The 20,025-nt window shown below is 37.6% G+C and overlaps 1 protein-coding gene across 1 annotated transcript in view; it reads right to left on the bottom strand.

The window, feature by feature from the left end:
* Window positions 1–20,025, bottom strand: part of nol10 (nucleolar protein 10) — an 81,728-nt gene that overhangs the window by 29,858 nt on the left and 31,845 nt on the right. Inside the window, exons 8-12 of the mRNA XM_051924920.1 lie at window positions 18,221–18,281; window positions 18,048–18,133; window positions 17,455–17,533; window positions 10,028–10,177; window positions 3,933–3,999 (exon numbers count right to left, since the gene is read on the bottom strand). Coding sequence (XP_051780880.1) covers window positions 3,933–3,999; window positions 10,028–10,177; window positions 17,455–17,533; window positions 18,048–18,133; window positions 18,221–18,281 — 443 coding nt within the window. The remainder of the gene's footprint in view (window positions 1–3,932; window positions 4,000–10,027; window positions 10,178–17,454; window positions 17,534–18,047; window positions 18,134–18,220; window positions 18,282–20,025) is intronic.

The raw sequence follows: 20,025 nt of genomic DNA, 5'->3' as shown, positions 1-20,025 counted from the left end.
ACGCGGGGTCGGTGTCGAAAATGTGTTACTTGTTGAGTTGTTTGGTTTTGGAGCCGAGACAGTTTTGCTTCCGCGTTTTCAGACGCGAGTCCGTACCATCTCGGGTTTGATGTATGAACCTTTGTGGACTCCGTAGGGGGCGTTGACTCCTCTTGTTTTACTATGTCTCCTCCTGCGCTTTCACCACACATTAGTGCCACTCACAATATGGCGGCGACGCCTGTGCTTTCCGTATTATGTCGGTTTTTACCATGCTGTGTACCTCCGCTGTGTGGTGTGGACGTTTAACTGTCGTTGTTTCTGCCTTTATATTCTGTATCTCGGTGTGCATGTGTTTCTTGCCTAGGTTTTTTTGAAGCTGTTGCATTCCAGTTTTCATCATCTGTAACCCGCTCTCAATGTGTTCGTCCCCGTTCTTTAATCCCTTTATAAAGTTTTACTTTGTTTCCTACTCTGTGTTTTATTTCTGACCTCGCTTTATCCTGCTTGCGGCATGTCAGATGGTTCGTAGTCTTTCTCGTTTTACTCTGGGCAGGGGGGCTTTGTTCTGTAACCTGCTCTCCATGTGTTTGTCCCTGTTGTTTAACCTCTTTATGACGTGTTACTTTGTTTCCTACTCTGACGGTTCGTAGTTAATTACAATGACATGCCTTAACAAAGCTAATTTTCAGGGCAGAAATAAAACTTTGTGGAGGGCAAAATAGATCATGACTAGAATAAAAAGAAAAACAGTCATTTGTAATATACTGCTTAATTGCTAGACATTTACTACTCTCATCCCAGATACTTTATAATCAGTATTTCAATATATTAACTTGAAAAAAGGGAAACAAAAATACAAAGTATTACTTAAACATGCCTAAACTGTCACATTTACATTTCAAATTAAATACCATTAAAATGATAACATAATTCTATTGTTTTTCTTTAAGTCCTTTAACAATAATTAAAATTACAACAGAATATTACTATTTTAAAATAATTTTTGAAATTATTTTAATGGAAACTTAGGATTCTATTTTTAAATACAAAACAAACAAATAATATACAGTGCATCCGGAAAGTATTCACAGCGCATCACTTTTTCCACATTTTGTTATGTTACAGCCTTATTCCAAAATGGATTACAGTAATCCCTTGCTATATCGCGCTTCGACTTTCGCGGCTTCACTCTATTACGGATTTTATATGTAAGCATATCTAAATATATAACGTGGATTTTTCGCTGCTTTGCGGGTTTCTGCGGACAATGTGTCTTTTTACTTCTGGTACTTGCTTCCTCAGTTGGTTTGCCCAGTTGATTTCATACAAGAGATGCTATTGGCGGATGGCTGAGAAGCTACCCAATCAGAGCACGCAGTTAAGTTCCTGTGTGCTGCTGACTGGCTCAGCGACGGAGTGCTGCATTAACCAGGAAGTCTCATCTCACTCATTCAGCATTAACGTGCTCCTGCTACTGCTTCAGGGGCCGTGTCCAAGCGCCAACAGAAGATGCAAATGATTGCAGAAAAGGTAAAAGTTTTGGATATGTTGAAGGAAGGGAACAGCTACACCGCTGCAGGACACCATTACAGCATCAATGAGTCCACGATTCTTTTTATTTAAAAAGGAGGAAAAGCATATAAGATCTACGGCCGCAGTGTCCTTTAACCAGGGCGCAAAACGAGTTGCAAGTGGACGTGATAAGGCAGTAGTCTGGATGGAATCTGCATTAGGGATTTGGATTGAAGAGTGCTGGAAGAAGAACAACGGCGGTGCTACACAGTAGCCTGAAGAGGCTCCTTTAGAAGAGCTGTAACGCTATCCTTTGTTGTGCAGTAAAATTAAACTCATCATTATCAGACAAGTCGTCGTGTCATTGTTGGTGAGTAACCATAATTAATTATCTACGTACAGTACTTATTACATGTACATAGTTTAGTGTCACTGTACACACATTTTACTGTATACAATTTTTCTTGCATTGTACGTATTTATTGCTGGTGGCCTGTCTGTCGTAATGGCTGTAACATATGTGATATCGGAGATGCTCGATATCTTTAAAATAATATTTAGGTTTTACTGTACATAAACTGTGTTTACATACATAATTTCAACTAATCTGTATAATTGTGCGGGAAATGTTTATAATAGTGTGGGAGAGTTTACAAGGGTTTAAAATATATAAAAATAACCATATGAATATATGGTTTCTACTTCGCGGATTTTCACCTTTCGCGGGGGGTTCTGGAACGCAACCCCCGCGATGGAGGAGAGATTACTGTAAATTCATGTTTTTCCTCAGAATTCTACACACAACACCCCATTAATGACAACATGAAAAAAGTTTACTTGAGGTTTTTGCATATTTATTAAAAATAAAAAAATTGAGAAAGCACATGTACATAAGTATTCACAGCCTTTGCCATGAAGCTCAAAATTGAGCTCAGGTGCATCCTGTTTCCTGTGATCATCCTTGAGATGTTTCTGCAGCTTAATGGGAGTCCACCTGTGGTAAATTCAGTTGATTGGACATGATTTGGAAAGGCACACACCTGTCTATATAAGGTCGCACAGTTGACAGTTCATGTCAGAGCACAAACCAAGCATGAAATCAAAGGAATTGTCTGTAGACCTCCGAGACAGGATTGTCTCGAGGCACAAATTTGGGGAAGGTTACAGAAAAATGTCTGCTGCTTTGAAGGTCCCAATGAGCACAGTGGCCTCCATCATCCGTAAGTGGAAGAAGTTCGAAACCACCAGGACTCTTCCTAGAGCTGGCCGGCCATCTAAACTGAGCAATCAGGGGAGAAGGGCCTTAGTCAGGGAGGTGACCAAGAACCCGATGGTCACTCTGTCAGAGCTCCAGAGGTCCTCTGTGGAGAGAGGAGAACCTCCCAGAAGGACAACCATTTCTGCAGCAAACCACCAATCGGGCCTATATGGTAGAGTGGCCAGACGGAAGACACTCCTTAGTAAAAGGCACATGGCAGCCCGCCTGGAGTTTGCCAAAAGGCACCTGAAGGACTCTCAGACCATGAGAAACAAAATTCTCTGGTCTGATGAGACAAAGATTGAACTCTTTGGTGTGAATGCCAGGCGTCACATTTGGAGGAAACCAGGCACCGCTCATCACCAGGCCAATACCATCCCTACAGTGAAGCATGGTGGTGGCAGCATCATGCTGTGGGGATGTTTTTCAGCGGCAGGGACTGGGAGACTAGTCAGGATAAAGGGAAAGATGACTGCAGCAATGTACAGAGACATCCTGGATGAAAACCTGCTCCAGTGCGCTCTTGACCTCAGACTGGGGCGATGGTTCATCTTTCAGTAGGACAACGACCCTAAGCACACAGCCAAGATATCAAAGGAGTGGCTTCAGGACAACTCTGTGAATGTCCTTGAGTGGCCCAGCCAGAGCCCAGACTTGAATCCAACTGAACATCTCTGGAGAGATCTTAAAATGGCTGTGCACTGACGCTTCCCATCCAACCTGATGGAGTTTGAGTTTTGCTGCAAAGAGGAATGGGCGAAACTGGCCAAGGATAGGTGTGCCAAGCTTGTGGCATCATATTCAAAAAGACTTGAGGCTGTAATTGCTTCCAAAGGTGCATCGACAAAGTATTGAGCAAAGGCTGTGAATACTTATGTACATGTAATTTCTCAGTTTTTTTATTTTTAATAAATTTGCAAAAACCAAGTAAACTTTTTTCACGTTGTCATTATGGGGTGTTGTGTGTAGAATTCTGAGGAAAAAAATGAATTTAATCCATTTTGGAATAAGGCTGTAACATAACAAAATGTGGAAAAAGTGATGTGCTGTGAATACTTTCCGGATGCACTGTACATCATTCTAACATGAACAGAAAAATGTGTGACAAAAGAAATTAAACAAAAGCAAATATATAACATCACTTGGAAGACTTTATGACTATTCAATGTGTTCTACATACCTGAATTAGGATATAAGCAGATATCATTTATATCACGCTCGGGTTCAATTGTAGAAAATATTTTTCCCTTGAAAATAAATACAAGTATACAGTTAGGGAAGAAAATAAAATGTATGATACACCAGACCATTTCATCAGAATATCAAAACTGTAATTTTTCACTGAAGCTTTTGCTTTTCTTTCCATTGTTGTCAACTGGATATACAGTAATCCCTCCTCTATCGCGGGGGTTGCATTCCAGACCCCCCCGCGAAAGGTGAAAATCCGCGAAGTAGAAACCATATGTTTATATGGTTATTTTTATATTGTCATGCTTGGGTCACAGATTTGCACAGAAACACAGGAGGTTGTAGAGAGACAGGAACTTTATTCAAACACTGCAAACAAACATTTGTCTATTTTTCAAAAGTTTAAACTGTGCTCCATGACAAGAAAGAGATGATAGTTCCGTCTCACAATTAAAAGAATCCAAACATATCTTCCTCTTCAAAGGAGTGCGCATCAGGAGCAGATAATGTCAGAGAGAGAAAGAAAAGCAAACAAATCAATAGGGCTGTTTGGGCTTTTAAGTATGCGAAGCACCGCCGGACAACGCAGCTGCTAGGAAGGGAGCAATGTAAAGGTAGCCTTTCAGCATTTTTTTAGAGGAGCGTCCGTATCGTCTAGTGGTGTGAACAGCCCCCCCTGCTCACACCCCCTCCGTCAGGAGCACAGAATGTCAGAGAGAGAGAGAGAGAGAGAGAGAGAGAGACAGAGAAAAACAAACAATTAAAAATCATTGTGTGCCGGTGGAGCTTTTAAGTATGCGAAGCACCATGCAGGAAGCATATCGCTTGACAAAACAGCCACATTTAAGCCCAGCAAGGAAGAGAGCAATGTGAAGGTAATCTTTCAGTGTTTTTTGAGGAGCGGCCATATCTTCTAGGGGTGCGAACAGCCCCCATGCTCACAATATATTTGAGGAGTTTTATTTAATAGGTAATACGCGCTCTGGTTGGGTAGCTTCTCAGCCATCTGCCAATAGCGTCCCTTGTATGAAATCAACTGGGCAAACCAACTAAGGAAGCATGTACCAGAAATTAAAAGACCCATTGTCCGCAGAAATCCGCAAACCAGCAAAAAATCCGCGATATATATTTAAATATGCTTACATATAAAATCCGCGATAGAGTGAAGCCGCGAAAGTCGAAGCGCGATATAGCAAGGGATTACTGTACAGTATCTTCTGTTTAGATGAACTCCTTTATAATAAATTTTATTTTTATTTAAGCCCACCGCAGGACACACACACACACCAAGCACGCACTAGGGACAATTTAGGATCGCCAATGCACCTGCCTACATGTCTTTGGACTGTGGGAGAAAACCCACGCAGACACAGGGAGAACATGCAAACTCCACACAGGGAGGACCCAGGAAGCAAACCCGGGTCTCCTAACTGCGAGGCAGCAGCGCTACCTCTACGCCACCGTGCCATGCTTTTGAATATGCCACAATTGCATAAGACTAAAACACTCCTGCCGTTTTTCAATTCTTACTTTTCCTGGTGACTAACCACGGATTTTGTTGATCACTACAAAACACACTTTTAGAGGAAACTGTGTTCTTTTGAATTTAAACAGGTAATCAGTAAGAATAATAGGAATTTTTGGAGATTTTACTATTGTTATTATATGTTTAAATCATTCACTCATTTCGTTGCTTTTCGTGTTTTTCATTAGTTGTTTGCTCAAGCTTCTATTTTTTTGCCATTGCCATAGCCAGACCATAAAGTTGGAACATTGAATTATGTTGTACTTTAACTTACTACAAATAGCAATGTCATTTAGGGACTGCACAGTTAGGCGGTGCAATAAGATGAACATTTTCATTTTGGGGTTGTTTTTTATAATGGTTGAAGAGGAACAAACTAACAGCCAGGATTATTGTTTGGAGGCTCTTTAAACGAGTACTGGCAGGTTCATACCAGCCCACTTCAAGCACTGGTTTTCTCCTCATAAATGTATTGCAGTAATGTCTTGGTAGACAGAGAAAAGACGTCACTATAATACTTTTTATGAAGGACTGAGGTTTAAACAGGAGAAAAGTAAGAATTGTACAAAAGAAAACAGGTAAAAAGAAATAATCTTGGGAACTAAAGTAAATGTACAATTGTCTGCTCCTCTGCCTTTTGATCATGAGCAATGCATTAACTGAGCTGTGCTAATATTTAAACTGATGCAGACACTACCTGCTTGTGTTGGACTTGAGGAATACACTTCTCCTGTATTTCTCATTACTAATCCTAGCAACTCCTCATGAGCCGTTTTGGTAAACAAGTCTTGCTTGAGCTTACCTGAACCCTTATCCTTCCACTTCACGCAATCATATTATCCCATCCAGTGGCTGAAGTGAAACCATATAGGAAACACTTTGTTGACATCTCGTTTCTCCTTGCAATGCATTATAAATTTTACATGACATTTTAGTCGAGCAGTTGCCCTTGGAGATCAGAGTACATTTATTTTAGTATATCATATTGAGGAGTGGAGGTGGGCTTGAAATCAGAAAGTGATTGCTTTTGTATGTGAAATTGAAAATACCTTTAAGCCCTTATCCTGACTTTTTGTCCTATGCAGAACATTTGCCTTTTTCATTTGTTATACCTTATTGCTAGTGGCTTCATTTGCATACATGGCAAGTCCCATAACTATGCACGATCACTTCAGTGCTGTGTCAAGTAAAGGATGTGGTGTGTTAGATTAGCCCCCTCAGTACAACATGATTTTGAATTATTATTATTATTGAAAAAAACATGAAGAAATAAAAAAAAACAAACTGAAAGTTTTTCTTTTTTCTATAAAGTCACCAAATTAAAATCAAATCTGTCAAATCATTTTTGTGGTCGTGGGGTATTTAGTTTTTCTATGGGGGGAAGGGTATACCCATAAATGTTGATTTATTGAAATGTTCTTTCTTAGCAGATACTTAATGATACAGATGTACATTTTGCCAAATTTCAGCTTTTTAATTACATGGGATATAGTGTTTTGTTAGTCAGCGAGTGAGTCAGTCAACTTTGCATTTTATATAACAGGAGAGAAAATATTATGTATTATTATGTATATTTTGTTTTCTGTTTGAACATCCTATGCCCGATTCTTTTTATCCATCATTATGAAAAATATATGACTCACTAATACAAATTCCTCTCACAATGTGATTTTCATTCTAAAGATGTGTTTGGTTATTAATTCCAAAATTCCCCAGCAGAAGAGGGTATGAAGGCGAGGATCCTGTGTGTTAGAATGGTGATCCATTTAGGTTTGGTTACTGTCTTGCTCTCAGGATAGGCTTTGGTCCTCCACAACCCTGAACTGGATTAAACAACTTTGGCAATGTTGTCTTATGTTACATAAATTAATATAATAAGCACAATTGTCAGCCAAACCTGCCTGCAAGTTTATAGTCTTTATTTACTTTCCTTTTTCAGGGTCATGGGGTACTGCATTTTATCCACTTTTAGAGGCATGTTTTATACAAATGAACTATGTTATTGGTATGGTATGGCATTTTCACCTATAACACTCCGATTTCATTTCTCTGACTCATTAATTAGACTTAAATGTAAAATTTACTTCATTATACATACCATTGATGTTAAAAAGCTATATCTTCCAACAAATCCATACATAAAGAGTTATTATGGGAAATTCAGAGGTAATGAATAGACATTTAAAAAACTACATAAGCAAGAAATATTGGAGGAATGTTTTAACATTTTATCATTGCAGTAACAGTAAGGTTAAAAAGGAGAAGCAGCGTGCACTTTATGTAAACAGTACAAAGGTAAAATGAAACTTGTGAAACCAAATAAACAGTTGTGACAGTGAAACGTTAAATATACAATATATTTAAAAATCTATGATTTTCCAATAATAAGAAAAGTTCTTCTCATAAACGAGCCGTAAGATTTTATTATGTTTTATGTAAAACCAGAAAACATTTTTTTAATACTCAAAGTACTTTAGTACAGGATTTAAAGTTGTCATTATCGACTAATTTGGTTTTTCTGACCATTAATTAGTCATTTGGCAAATGGGACTGTCCAGTTTCCTCAACTTCCATTGATATACAGTGCATCCAGAAAGTATTCACAGCGCATCAATTTTTCCACATTTTGTTATGTTACAGCCTTATTCCAAAATGGATTAAATTCATTTTTTTCCTCAGAATTCTACACACAACACCCCATAATGACAACGTGAAAAAAGTTTACTTGGTTATTGCAAATTTATTAAAAATAAAAAAACTGAGAAATTACATGTACATAAGTATTCACAGCCTTTGCTCAATACTTTGTCGATGCACCTTTGGAAGCAATTACAGCCTCAAGTCTTTTTGAATATGATGCCACAAGCTTGGCACACCTATCCTTGGCCAGTTTTGCCCATTCCTCTTTGCAGCACCTCTCAAGCTCCATCAGGTTAGATGGGAAGCGTCGGTGCACAGCCATTTTAAGATCTCTCCAGAGATGTTCAATCGGATTCAAGTCTGGGCTCTGGCTGGGCCACTCAAGGACATTCACAGAGTTGTCCTGAAGCCACTCCTTTGATATCTTGGCTGTGTACTTAGGGTCGTTGTCCTGCTGAAAGATGAACCGTCGCCCCGGTCTAAGGTCAAGAGCACTCTGGAGCAGGTTTTCATCCAGGATGTCTCTGTACATTGCTGCAGTCATCTTTCCCTTTATCCTGACTAGTCTCCCAGTCCTTGCCACTGAAAAACATCCCCACAGCATGATGCTGCCACCAACATGCTTCACTGTAGGGATGGTGCCAGGTTTCCTCCAAACGTGACGCCTGGCATTCACACCAAAGAATTTTGTTTCTCATTGTCTGAGAGTCCTTTAGGTGCCTTTTGGCAAACTCCAGGCAGGCTGCCATGTGCCTTTTACTAAGGAGTGGCTTCCGTCTGGCCACTCTACCATACAGGCTTGATTGGTGGATTGCTGCAGAGATGGTTGTCCTTCTGGAAGGTTCTCCTCTCTCCACAGAGGACCTCTGGAGCTCTGACAGAGTGACCATCGGGTTCTTGGTCACCTCCCTGACTAAGGCCCATCTCCCCCAATCGCTCAGTTTAGATGGCCGGCCAGCTCTAGGAAGAGTCCTGGTGGTTTCGAACTTCTTCCCCTTACGGATGATGGAGGCCACTGTGCTCATTGGGACCTTCAAAGCAGCAGAAATTTTTCTGTAACCTTCCCCAGATTTGTGCCTCGAGACAATCCTGTCTCGGAGGTCTACAGACAATTCCTTTGACTTTATGCTTGGTTTGTGCTCTGACATGAACTGTCAACTGTGGGACCTTATATAGACAGGTGTGTGCCTTTCCAAATCATGTCCAATCAACTGAATTTACCACAGGTGGACTCCAATTAAGCTGCAGAAACATCTCAAGGATGATCAGGGGAAACAGGATGCACCTGAGCTCAATTTTGAGCTTCACGGCAAAGGCTGTGAATACTTATGTACATGTGCTTTCTCAATTTTTTTATTTTTAATAAATTTGCAAAAACCTCAAGTAAACTTTTTTCACGTTGTCATTATGGGGTGTTGTGTGTAGAATTCTGAGGAAAAAAATGAATTTAATCCATTTTGGAATAAGGCTGTAACATAAAATGTGGAAAAACTGATGTGCTGTAAATACTTTCCGGATGCACTGTAAATGGCTTTTGGCTTGTTCTACCACAGACTCAGTAAAACTGATTATTATTTGGCAATGTGGTTATTTAAAACCAAGCTGAAAAAACTGGGCTTAAAATAGTTTTCTGCTACAGAAACATTTATCTATATTGTTCAATTTGAAAAAAAAAGTTTCTTAATAAATTGTTAATTTCAGAACTAAAAGATTATCCTTTGTAAGATATATGAATTAAATATGAAACTTTACTAGGTACATTACATTTAACTAATTTATACTTTCCTGGCTTACCACATTTAACTTATACACACTTTGAACTTAAATGATAAAAAAAAAAAAAATCTTAATCCTTGGTAATGTGTCAGAAACAGTCTAAATGCTAAATCATCATTTTAAATACTATTTCCTCAAAAACTTACCGTTTCTGTGTTCCACATTTTTATAATTTTAGAATCTGCAGATAAAACTAAATCTAAGTTATCCTGGAACTGAATGGTTTTAATTGGAAGTCCATAGTGATGATCCTTGACAATCAGAGGTCTATTTGCACGCAGATCATAAAGCAGAATCTGAAAGAAAAGAAAATAATTTAAAAGCAATCATGGCATTTATTATTTACTTGGTATACAGTAATCCCTCGCTATATCACGCTTCGCCTTTCGCGGCTTCACTCCATCGCGGATTTTATATGTAAGCATATTTAAATATATATCGCGGATTTTTTGCTGGTTCGCAGATTTCTGCGGACAATGGGTCTTTTAATTTCTGGTACATGCTTCCTCAGTTGGTTTGCCCAGTTGATTTCATACAAGGGACGCTATTGGCAGATGGCTGAGAAGCTACCCAGCTTACTTCTCTCTCTCTCTTGCGCTGACTTTCTCTGATCCTGACGTAGGGGGATTGAGCAGGGGGGCTGTTTGCACACCTAGACGATACGGAAGCTCGTCTAAAAATGCTGACAGATTATCTTCACGTTGCTATCTTTTGTGCAGCTGCTTCCTGAAACGACATGCTGCACGGTGCTTTGCATACTTAAAAGCTCCACCGGCACACATTGATTTTTGATTGAAAAACAAACTCTGTCTGTCTCTCTCTCTCTCTGCTCCTGATGGAGGGGGTGTGAGCTTTGCATACTTAAAAGCCAAACAGCCCTATTGATTTGTTTGCTTTTCTCTATCTCTGTGACATGATCTGCTCCTACATATACATATACATATACATATACACACATACATACATATATATATATATATATATACATACATATACATATATATACATATACATATACACATATACATATATATATACATATACATATACACATATACATATATATACATATACATATACACATATACATATATATACATATACACATATACATATACACATACACATATACACATATACATATACATATACATATACATACACATACATACATATATACATATACATACATATATACATATACATATACAGCTTCAGTTTCGGAATTTTCTCTGTCCATTTTCACCGCGCAATACCTACACTACCACTACCTATTTAGTGGAGTAGCAGTGAAAAAGAGCCCCTGTGCAACAAATCTGTGTTTAGCGGTATATCAGTGAAAAAGGTCCCCACTTGAATAGTTTCCCGCTGCGCCACGTTCCGAATGTCGTTTAGGCAATTTAAACCGGTGTTGCGGTATACGAAAAATCCTTATCATAAAAAAAATAAAAAACGGTTTTTGGTATGAACCGGTATACCGCACAGCACTAATATATACATACATATACATATACAGTGGAACCTCGGTTCATGAACATCTTGGTACATGTACAAATCGGTTTACGACCAAAAAGTTCGCCAAACTTTTGCCTCGGTTCACGACCACACACTCAGTATACGAACAAGCCAGTTTCCCTTTCGGTTTGTACATGTTCAGTCTCTCCCTGTGAATTTCCTGTGCAGCGAGGAAGAGACAGCACCACACACACACACACACACACACACACACACACACACACACACACACACACACAGCGCGAGAGAGAGAGACAGACGCACACACAGGCAGCACAAGAGAGAGAGCTGGAGGCATAAGGTAGGAAGGCACTTAAAGAATGCACTGGGCTTGATTTTGTTTTCACTTCTGTTTACAGCGATCGGTTCGTAGCGTGCATTGTTGCAATGTTACTTTTCTTGGTGGTTTATTAAATTACGGATTTTTTCAAATCATTTTTTTCCCCTGTGCTTAAAACTCATTAAAAAAGTGTTTTTAGAAAGTGGTTGGTAGTGCTATAGCGCGAACTATTGCAGTGTTAGTTTTCTCTGTTGTTCAAGGTTTTCTCAGTGTTATTCAATGTTTTTAGATTTAGTTTACTATTACGCTGTGCATTCTATGGTTTACTTAACTATATTTGTGCTTAAAAACTTAAAAATATATATATATTTACATACAGTTTGTATGGCCTGGAACGGATTAATTGTATTTACATACAATCCTATGGGGGAAATTGCTTCGGTTCACGACCAAATCGTTTTACGATTTACGAATTATGGTCATGAACCGAGGTTCCACTGTACAGTTGTGCTTGAAAGTTTGTAAACCCTTTAGAATTTTCTATATTTCTGCATAAATATGACCTAAAACATCATCAGATTTTCTCTTTATCTACTTTTAGGACTCGAGTGAAAATCTGATGATGTTTTAGGTCATATTTATGCAGAAATATAGAAAATTCTAAAGGGTTCACAAACTTTCAAGCACAACTGTATATACATACATATATACATACATACAGTACTGTGCAAAAGTTTTAGGCAGGTGTGAAAAAATGCTGTAAACAAAATGCTTTCCGAAATATAAATAATGATTGTTTATGGTTATCAATTTACAAAATGCAAAGTGAGCGAACAAAAGAAAAATCTAAATCAAATCAATATTTGGTGTTACTACCTTTTGCCTTCAAACCAGCATCAATTCACCGTATGTATGGTGTTCACGTCAATACCTCGACTCAATACAAGTTAGAACCATGCAATGGGACTCTGTAGTTAGAACATAACATGGCAAACGCGGACGCAGTTTTGCATGATTGGCTAAGAATGTTCGAATGCTACAGTGATGCCGCTGGACGGCAGAGTATAGTAAGTCGGTGTTGGTTCGAGCAGATAACAGTAAGTTCGGTTGGTTTTTAGAATGTTGGTTTGGTGGGGCGTACTTTCCAAGATTAACATCGTCAACTGACTTAAACCCTTTGACAGCTCCGGAACCGTAAGTAATTTAGAACGTATCGCCATTTGCTTGGTACGTCGAAATCTATCTTTGGGCAGTTCGGTTTTGGCATCTGTACTTCTGACATCTATTGGCAAAATGAGTAATCATGGTCATTATTTAAATTTTAGCCGATCTCAGATCTAAAATGACCATGCCAACATAATTATTACTCCGACTCGGATTACAGTCGTAAAATACGGTTTGTTTTGAAAATTTGTTTGCCGGAAAAAATCAAATGAGGTGCGCCGAAGAGCTGAGTTCACGTCTCGCAGCCCTGTTTAAACAGGAAGCTCTTCATTACATCGGCCGAAAAGGTCTATTTTAAGCACAAATCAGTGCCATGATAACAAAATCATTTCAAGGACTTAAAAAAACAAATAATTCTTTGCAGAGAAAGTATGGATTTCACAAACATAGAATTTGTAGCCCGATTTGATCGGCTCCCAGTCGCTATGTTTCTTTAAATTGCCAAGAGATGGCGGAAGTGTCCAAGTATGAGAAGGCCGACCATAGGCATAGAATTACTAAACACCGCATGTCCAGCACCATCGTACATCAGTGTCGCTGCCACATTGCGAGTGGCACTGCTGTGGAGTGAAGTAATGGATAAAGATGCCTCACGCATGTACTGCTTGGGACCGTATAAACCGCTGTATGCTCCAAACCAGATCCGGGGGGATTACCGTACATTTCATAGGTGAGGCTGAACAATTCTTTTGGTTATATTTCGCCATTAGAAAATCCTATTTTATAATCTTAGCACTCAAGGTCACCTTACAACAAAATTAAACAACATTAGTAAAATTAAAACAAGAGAATGATAAATCAAACATCAATAATTAGCAAACAAACAAAGATAACTGCCAGTAACACTGCAAAATTCACAATTGGTATGCCAGTTTGAAAAGAAAAGTTTTGAGGGCAGTTTTAAAATGTGTTATTGAATCGAGCTGACGTATATGAGCAGGAAGAGAATTCCCGAGTTCAGGAGCACTATGAGAGATGCTCAAGCTCCCATAGAACAGAGTCTGACGTGTGTTACAGAAACTAGAGCTGCAGATGAGGATCTGAGTGAGCAAGAGGGGTGTCAGTCTGTAGGAGATCAGTGAGGTTGTGGAGAGCTTTAATGTTAAGAGCGGTATTTTGTATTGCATTCTGTACTTAACAGGGAGCCAGTGAAGCCGAGAGAGAGAGAATCGGTATAATATGTTCAGTGGATTTAGAACAGCAGGTTATTATCCTGGCAGCAGAATTTTGAAGAAGTTCTAAGCAATGGATAAGTTTTTGTGGGATGACAGATAGAATACCATCACAGTAATCTATACATGAGGTGACTCGGGCATTAAACAATACTTCAGTACTGTGCTGCGTAAAAACAGGATGAAGTCTAGAAATGTTTCGGAGATGGAAGAAGGCAGTCCGCGAAATATTACTTATATGGGAGGAATTATTTAATAATAATAATAATAATTATTATTAGTAGTAGTATTTAATAATTGTCTTTATTAGTGTATACATTAGATATAAATAAGTACATTTAAATGATTCACCAAAATCTGTTGTACTGTATGTAAATGATACTGTTTTAAACATTATTGTTTTTTCATCAGAAAAACCAGTTTCCACGTCTACATGTATTAGTTTAAATGGCACTTTTACCACTTGCAATAGGGCGGACGCGCTGACATATCGTGTCGACTGGGCAACACAGTGAATGCGGCGTCTATCTATATATGTCTATGATTTGTTCGCTTTCCGACGTAGTGTAAATAAAGTAAATTCATCTTGCTGTGGTGCATATTCTGTACGTAATACCATGTAACACATTATAATTCTCCTGCTTTATGCGAATATACCCATGCTACCAAAAAAAAAGACGTACAATTCCACGGTCCACTGCAGATGCCAGAGAAAAGTCTATTTCAAGGGCGTCTCAAACGCCACAGCAGACACAATCCAAAGTGGACGAACTTATAATAAAATGTGAATCAGAAAACTATATATAGTTTAAATATATAGTAAATATATATACAGTCGATCCTTGATATACAACCAGCCTGACTTGCGAACAACTTGATTTACGACCAAAATTTTTGTTTTGATTTACGAACAACATCTTGCACGACCTGAATGCGGTCACGTGTATCAGCTTGTGCGATTGTAAACAAACAGCCGAGAGCGTTCATGAGCATCAGTCGGAGCCCAGATACATGTGTTTGTGGACATAATTTCGGTCAGTGCAGTGATTTATATCATTTATTTTGATAATTGCTAAGGAAGGAAGGGAAGGTAACGAAGGTAAAGAAAGCGATCACAATCAAAACGATGAAGGAAATTGTGTGGAAATATGAGAGTGGTGTTCGTGTGACCGATCTCGCTAATATGTACAGCATGTCGAAATCCACCATCTCGACAATTTTACAAAGAAAGGAGGCGGCTCCTTCCAAACAACCACCTTCCATTTCATTCTCCTCCTGCAGCCCAAAACTGTCAACTTAAATGGTGAGTTGAGTATGAAATTGTTGTTTCTGGTAGGCTAGGCACTTTTTATAACTTTTTGGTTAGTACATTAGAAAAATTATTGGTGTTTTGGTAAATTATGCACATTATACAACCCTTTTTATTATGAAAAGGTTAAGTAAGTGTTGCTGTGGGAGATTCAGAACGCATTATGGGTATTTCCATTATTTCTTATGGGAAAAATAGTCTTGACTTACAACCAACTTGAGTTACAACCAGCCCTCGTGAACGAATTGAGTTCGTAAGTCAAGGGTCCACTGTATACACACACACACACACACTCCCTGCAACTGCTCTGCAATCACAGTGAACTATCTGCTTAACTAACTACATCTGATTCAGATCAAAGTAGACTTTGATTTGTCTTGTAATATATTGCTCATGTCACAGTGTTATTTGAAAGACATTTGTGAAAACTATGTCAACAGTAATAACAGTGATCATTTCAAAAAGCAACAGTACCTCTAATCTCAGAAACAAACCACTGATCATTGTAACAATTGTGCAAAGTCCAATGTTCTCCTTGTGAAAGACGGGAAGAACAACACTATTTCTGCTTATATAATACTGAAACTGGTAATGACAAGGGATGTTCTAGTTTCTTGTAGCACTTGGCAAAACTTAGCTGCAAGCTACAAAGGGATTAACACCCGTGTAACAGTGTGCACAATATTATCTGGGGACTGTCACTGGAACTAATTTAGACCATTCACAAACAATGGCACCTAGGTTTTTAGGCAGCAGGTTCATGTATCTTGTATGTGTGAATAAGCCTTTTGTGTGAAGTGAGCATTTCTACATGGCATCACTGAGTGTAGGATGCACCCTAAGTTCTTCCATATAAAGTAAAATTCTGTGTCTGGAAATACATGGAAGGTGTTCAGTAATTTCAGTAACCAATACACTTAATTTATTCTTAAGTAAAAAAAATACATGGAAGCTGCTATGCAATTACAGAGCCTTGACCCCTTTGCTTAATAATCTGAGCTAGTAAAAGGAAAGGAAATTGCTTACATTTTTAATCAAAACTACTCTATACAGGCGAAGCAAGTAGAATTAGGACTGGAAAGCACTCTTAGTAAACATTGCCCATTCTTATGGGAAGAGAAATCAAGCTCAAGCCATAAAATCCCATTGATAGATAATGATGCCAGAGATAAAAAGTGGTCCAATACCTTCGACAACCAGACACACTGCAGATATGTACTTAACTAGATGATTCTAGAAACCTAGCTTTATATTTATTAACAAAATGCTGCCATGGTGATGATGCTGTATGATTATAAGAAAATTTGTTATTTTTGTTCCTTTCAGTTGAGCAAAAGTTCACACTTTTCTCCCTTTCTTCAAGCATTATCAGTATTCAAACAACAAGAACAGAAGTGCAGCTTAATGTTGTAGAATAGTATCAAAGTGCTACTTTTTATACCAAATACAATATTACCAAGATTAAACCACCGTTTAAAGTGTAAAAGCAAAACGTCTATTCATTAGTTCTAATTTTTAAGCTTTTATTGTTCTCACACTGTGCACAGCTTCAAATTAGGTATTCATTTATTCATTCAAAAAAGCAGCAGTAGCATTCATGGTTTATAGATGAATCAATTATAGCCTTCTTACTGCTCATTATTAATATTCAACTTTAAAACAACAAAAACTTAAATTTTAAATAAACTTCTGTTCACCAAAACCTTTGCAGTAAATATTTAAATGTCCTTAGTCATTACTGCAAGTGAAGCTGTAAACAGGATTCTAGTTAAAATTGAATCACACATGAATCACCAACAATAAAACAGAAGTACATTACAACCCCCATTTACTATTTTTTATGGATCATTTCAAAAATGTGTCAAATACAGGACAAATATTAAATGTAAGAAAAAATTGCTAAATGAAGAATGTTGTTACTAGAGCTGTCAAATTTGAGAAATAACAAGAACAGACTTGCAGTTCCTTAGATCTGATCTTTTTTAGAGAAGTGTAATTAGCAAAAAATGACATGAAATTACAACTTTCCAGAAAGGACACTACTAACTATGGACAGATATTAGATGTGAATACCTGCCCAGTGCTTGTTCCAACAGCCATATGCAATGCATCTTTAAACCTCAGAGCAGAGACCGAAGGTAAACCTTCTACCCTAAAATACAAACAACTGAGAATTAGTTTCTGTTCAAAAAAAAAAAAAGTGTTAAAATATAGTAAGATTTTTTAAATCTATACCTCAACAAATTACAAAAGTTGCTGCCTGAGATTCTGTGTAACAGCAATACAGCAAACTGCTAAACAATTTCCTCTATTTTAAAACAAAACACTTCCTCTCACACATATAGTGTGCTACAATTTTATTTTGTGAAACTTGTATAACCTAATCATTCAACCAAAATAGTTACAAATGTGTTCTCATTTAAAGTGAGAATATAGTTTAAAGCAACAGTTACAATTGGTGTGAAACTGATCCAGGTATCTGGTTTCAACAAGGAATGTACAGGTTAGACTAAATCTGGCTTGGTCTAAGACATGTACTGTATGCCAGAGATCTTACACATAAACACAAACATTACCAAAGACCAGACTAATGTGTAAATATAAAGCAGGATTTAAGTGTAGAGTGGTTAGACCTCATTGATTAAATTAATATAGTTAATACCCACTCTGTGTTGTCCGTCACACTGTCTAACGCACAATCAAGTACACCCACTCGATTTCTTGTTCTTGGGTCCCAGCATTCCACTTTTCCCTTAGAAAAGAAAAACAACGTACTAAAAAGAAATAATTACAAAAAGTAGGTGCATTCAAATTGAAATAATAAACATTAATACAGTACCTCTATTGTCCCATGAGAAAACAGATAATGAACAGGATTGATATCACAAGCACAGCTTTCCCTAGGCAACATAAACACAAAACACATATTTGAATATTTTTTTATATCATAGTGCATGAACTATTTTTTCTATAAACCACCTTAATTAGCTATGGCAACAAAAATTCTCAAAGCAATTAGGGGAATAAAGTGGTTAAAAGAAAGATAAAACGAAAAGAAAATTAAAACTGAGCATGTACACTCACTAAGGCACTGTTTCTGAAACATGGTTCTGGAATTACATTAAATGTGTTCCTTTGATGTGGAATCTTTCATGTTTAATCTTTTTTTAAGTAGAGAATTAGGTTTTAACTGGCTTGTGGATTGGCAAATTAAAATACAGATATAACCTCGGAAACTTTATGTGCCACATCAAACAGAATGTGGACTCTACCTTTTGACTTTGTAAAGATCACCATCTCTTTTTACTACATAAAACTATGAAATGTACCGTTTTCACTCAAGTCTCTCCTTTCTTTCTGCAGAAACATCTGCCTGATCCTAATCAGTCTAGCTTCATGTGGGGCCATTCAACTGAGATAGCTCCGCTGACTGTTGTCAAAATGCTATAATAATAATAATAATAATAATAATTCTTCATTTCATTTATATAGTGCTTTTCTCAGTACTCAAAGCGCTATCCACATGGTTGGCTAAAGATTAAACTATGTCATCTGTTTTCATTCTCCTTGAGTTGTCTTCTGCCTTTGATACTGTAAACCATCAGATCTTGGGAGTCATGGAAGGGAGAGGAGTCAAAATTATACCAGCCAAACATCGGAGTAACCATCCAAATAATCATATTGTGACTCCGACCTAAGAATGTAATACTCTGAACCTTCACCCTGTCAAATAAGCAAACCAGCCGCCATGGCAAAACATCAGCGGCTTCACCTTAGGCACTGACGTTTGATCCCCGTAAGGGGATGCATACACCAGACAAGCCACAATAAGGACGAAACACATTTTGTGTACTCTTTGTATTATTTGGCAGATACTTTGTAACATAATATATATTTAGCATGACCTGACCTGCAGTCTTGGAATTACATGACAGCAAAACAGAGATTTTTATGAACTTTTACTGAAGTCATTACAATTAAAATATGTACTAGCCCATATTAATAATTTTCAGCATCATTAAAAAGACTGCAACCACTGTTGTATATATTAGTAACTGCTTTATTTCAATGTTATATTTTATTTAAATAAAATATTTCAAGTTTATATGTTGAAGGTAACATTTTAATGTAAGATCTGTTCACAGAGTAAATAACTTGGTGAATACTAGTTATGGCAAAAACATTAATGGCCAAATTTTTATTACCAAGGAAAATGATGTTACATAAATTTGCTAAAAAGAATACAACTTGTGATTTAGGCAAACAAGTTAGGAATTGCTTAATCTTTAAGAGAATGTCTTGCTTTTTTGCCCTCTTCCTTAGAATACCTTTAAAAATTAAATGTCTGTATTAAATTTGTTTATGCTCAACTGTCTTATTACATCTGATTTTTTAAGTGTGGGTTTACATATAATTAACAATATTATGTGATCAAATTTTTATGTTATTGACAATATAATGAAAATGCTTCAACAAGATGTCTGAGTAGGGCACTGGACCACCAAATCAATGTCTATGCTCCTTTTCATAGATTCTGTATGGGTCAGGAACTCTATTGGGTGGATATGCAACCATTCTTCTGTGAGAAAATCTATCACCAGGGGCCTCATGTATAAACGGTGCGTACGCACAGAAATGTTGCGT

The sequence above is a fragment of the Erpetoichthys calabaricus genome, chromosome 3 (assembly GCF_900747795.2).
Source record: "Erpetoichthys calabaricus chromosome 3, fErpCal1.3, whole genome shotgun sequence".
Classification (NCBI taxonomy): Eukaryota; Metazoa; Chordata; class Cladistia; order Polypteriformes; family Polypteridae; genus Erpetoichthys; species Erpetoichthys calabaricus.
Note: the sequence above shows the minus strand (reverse complement) of the source record. Positions and strands in the feature narration are given on the sequence as shown.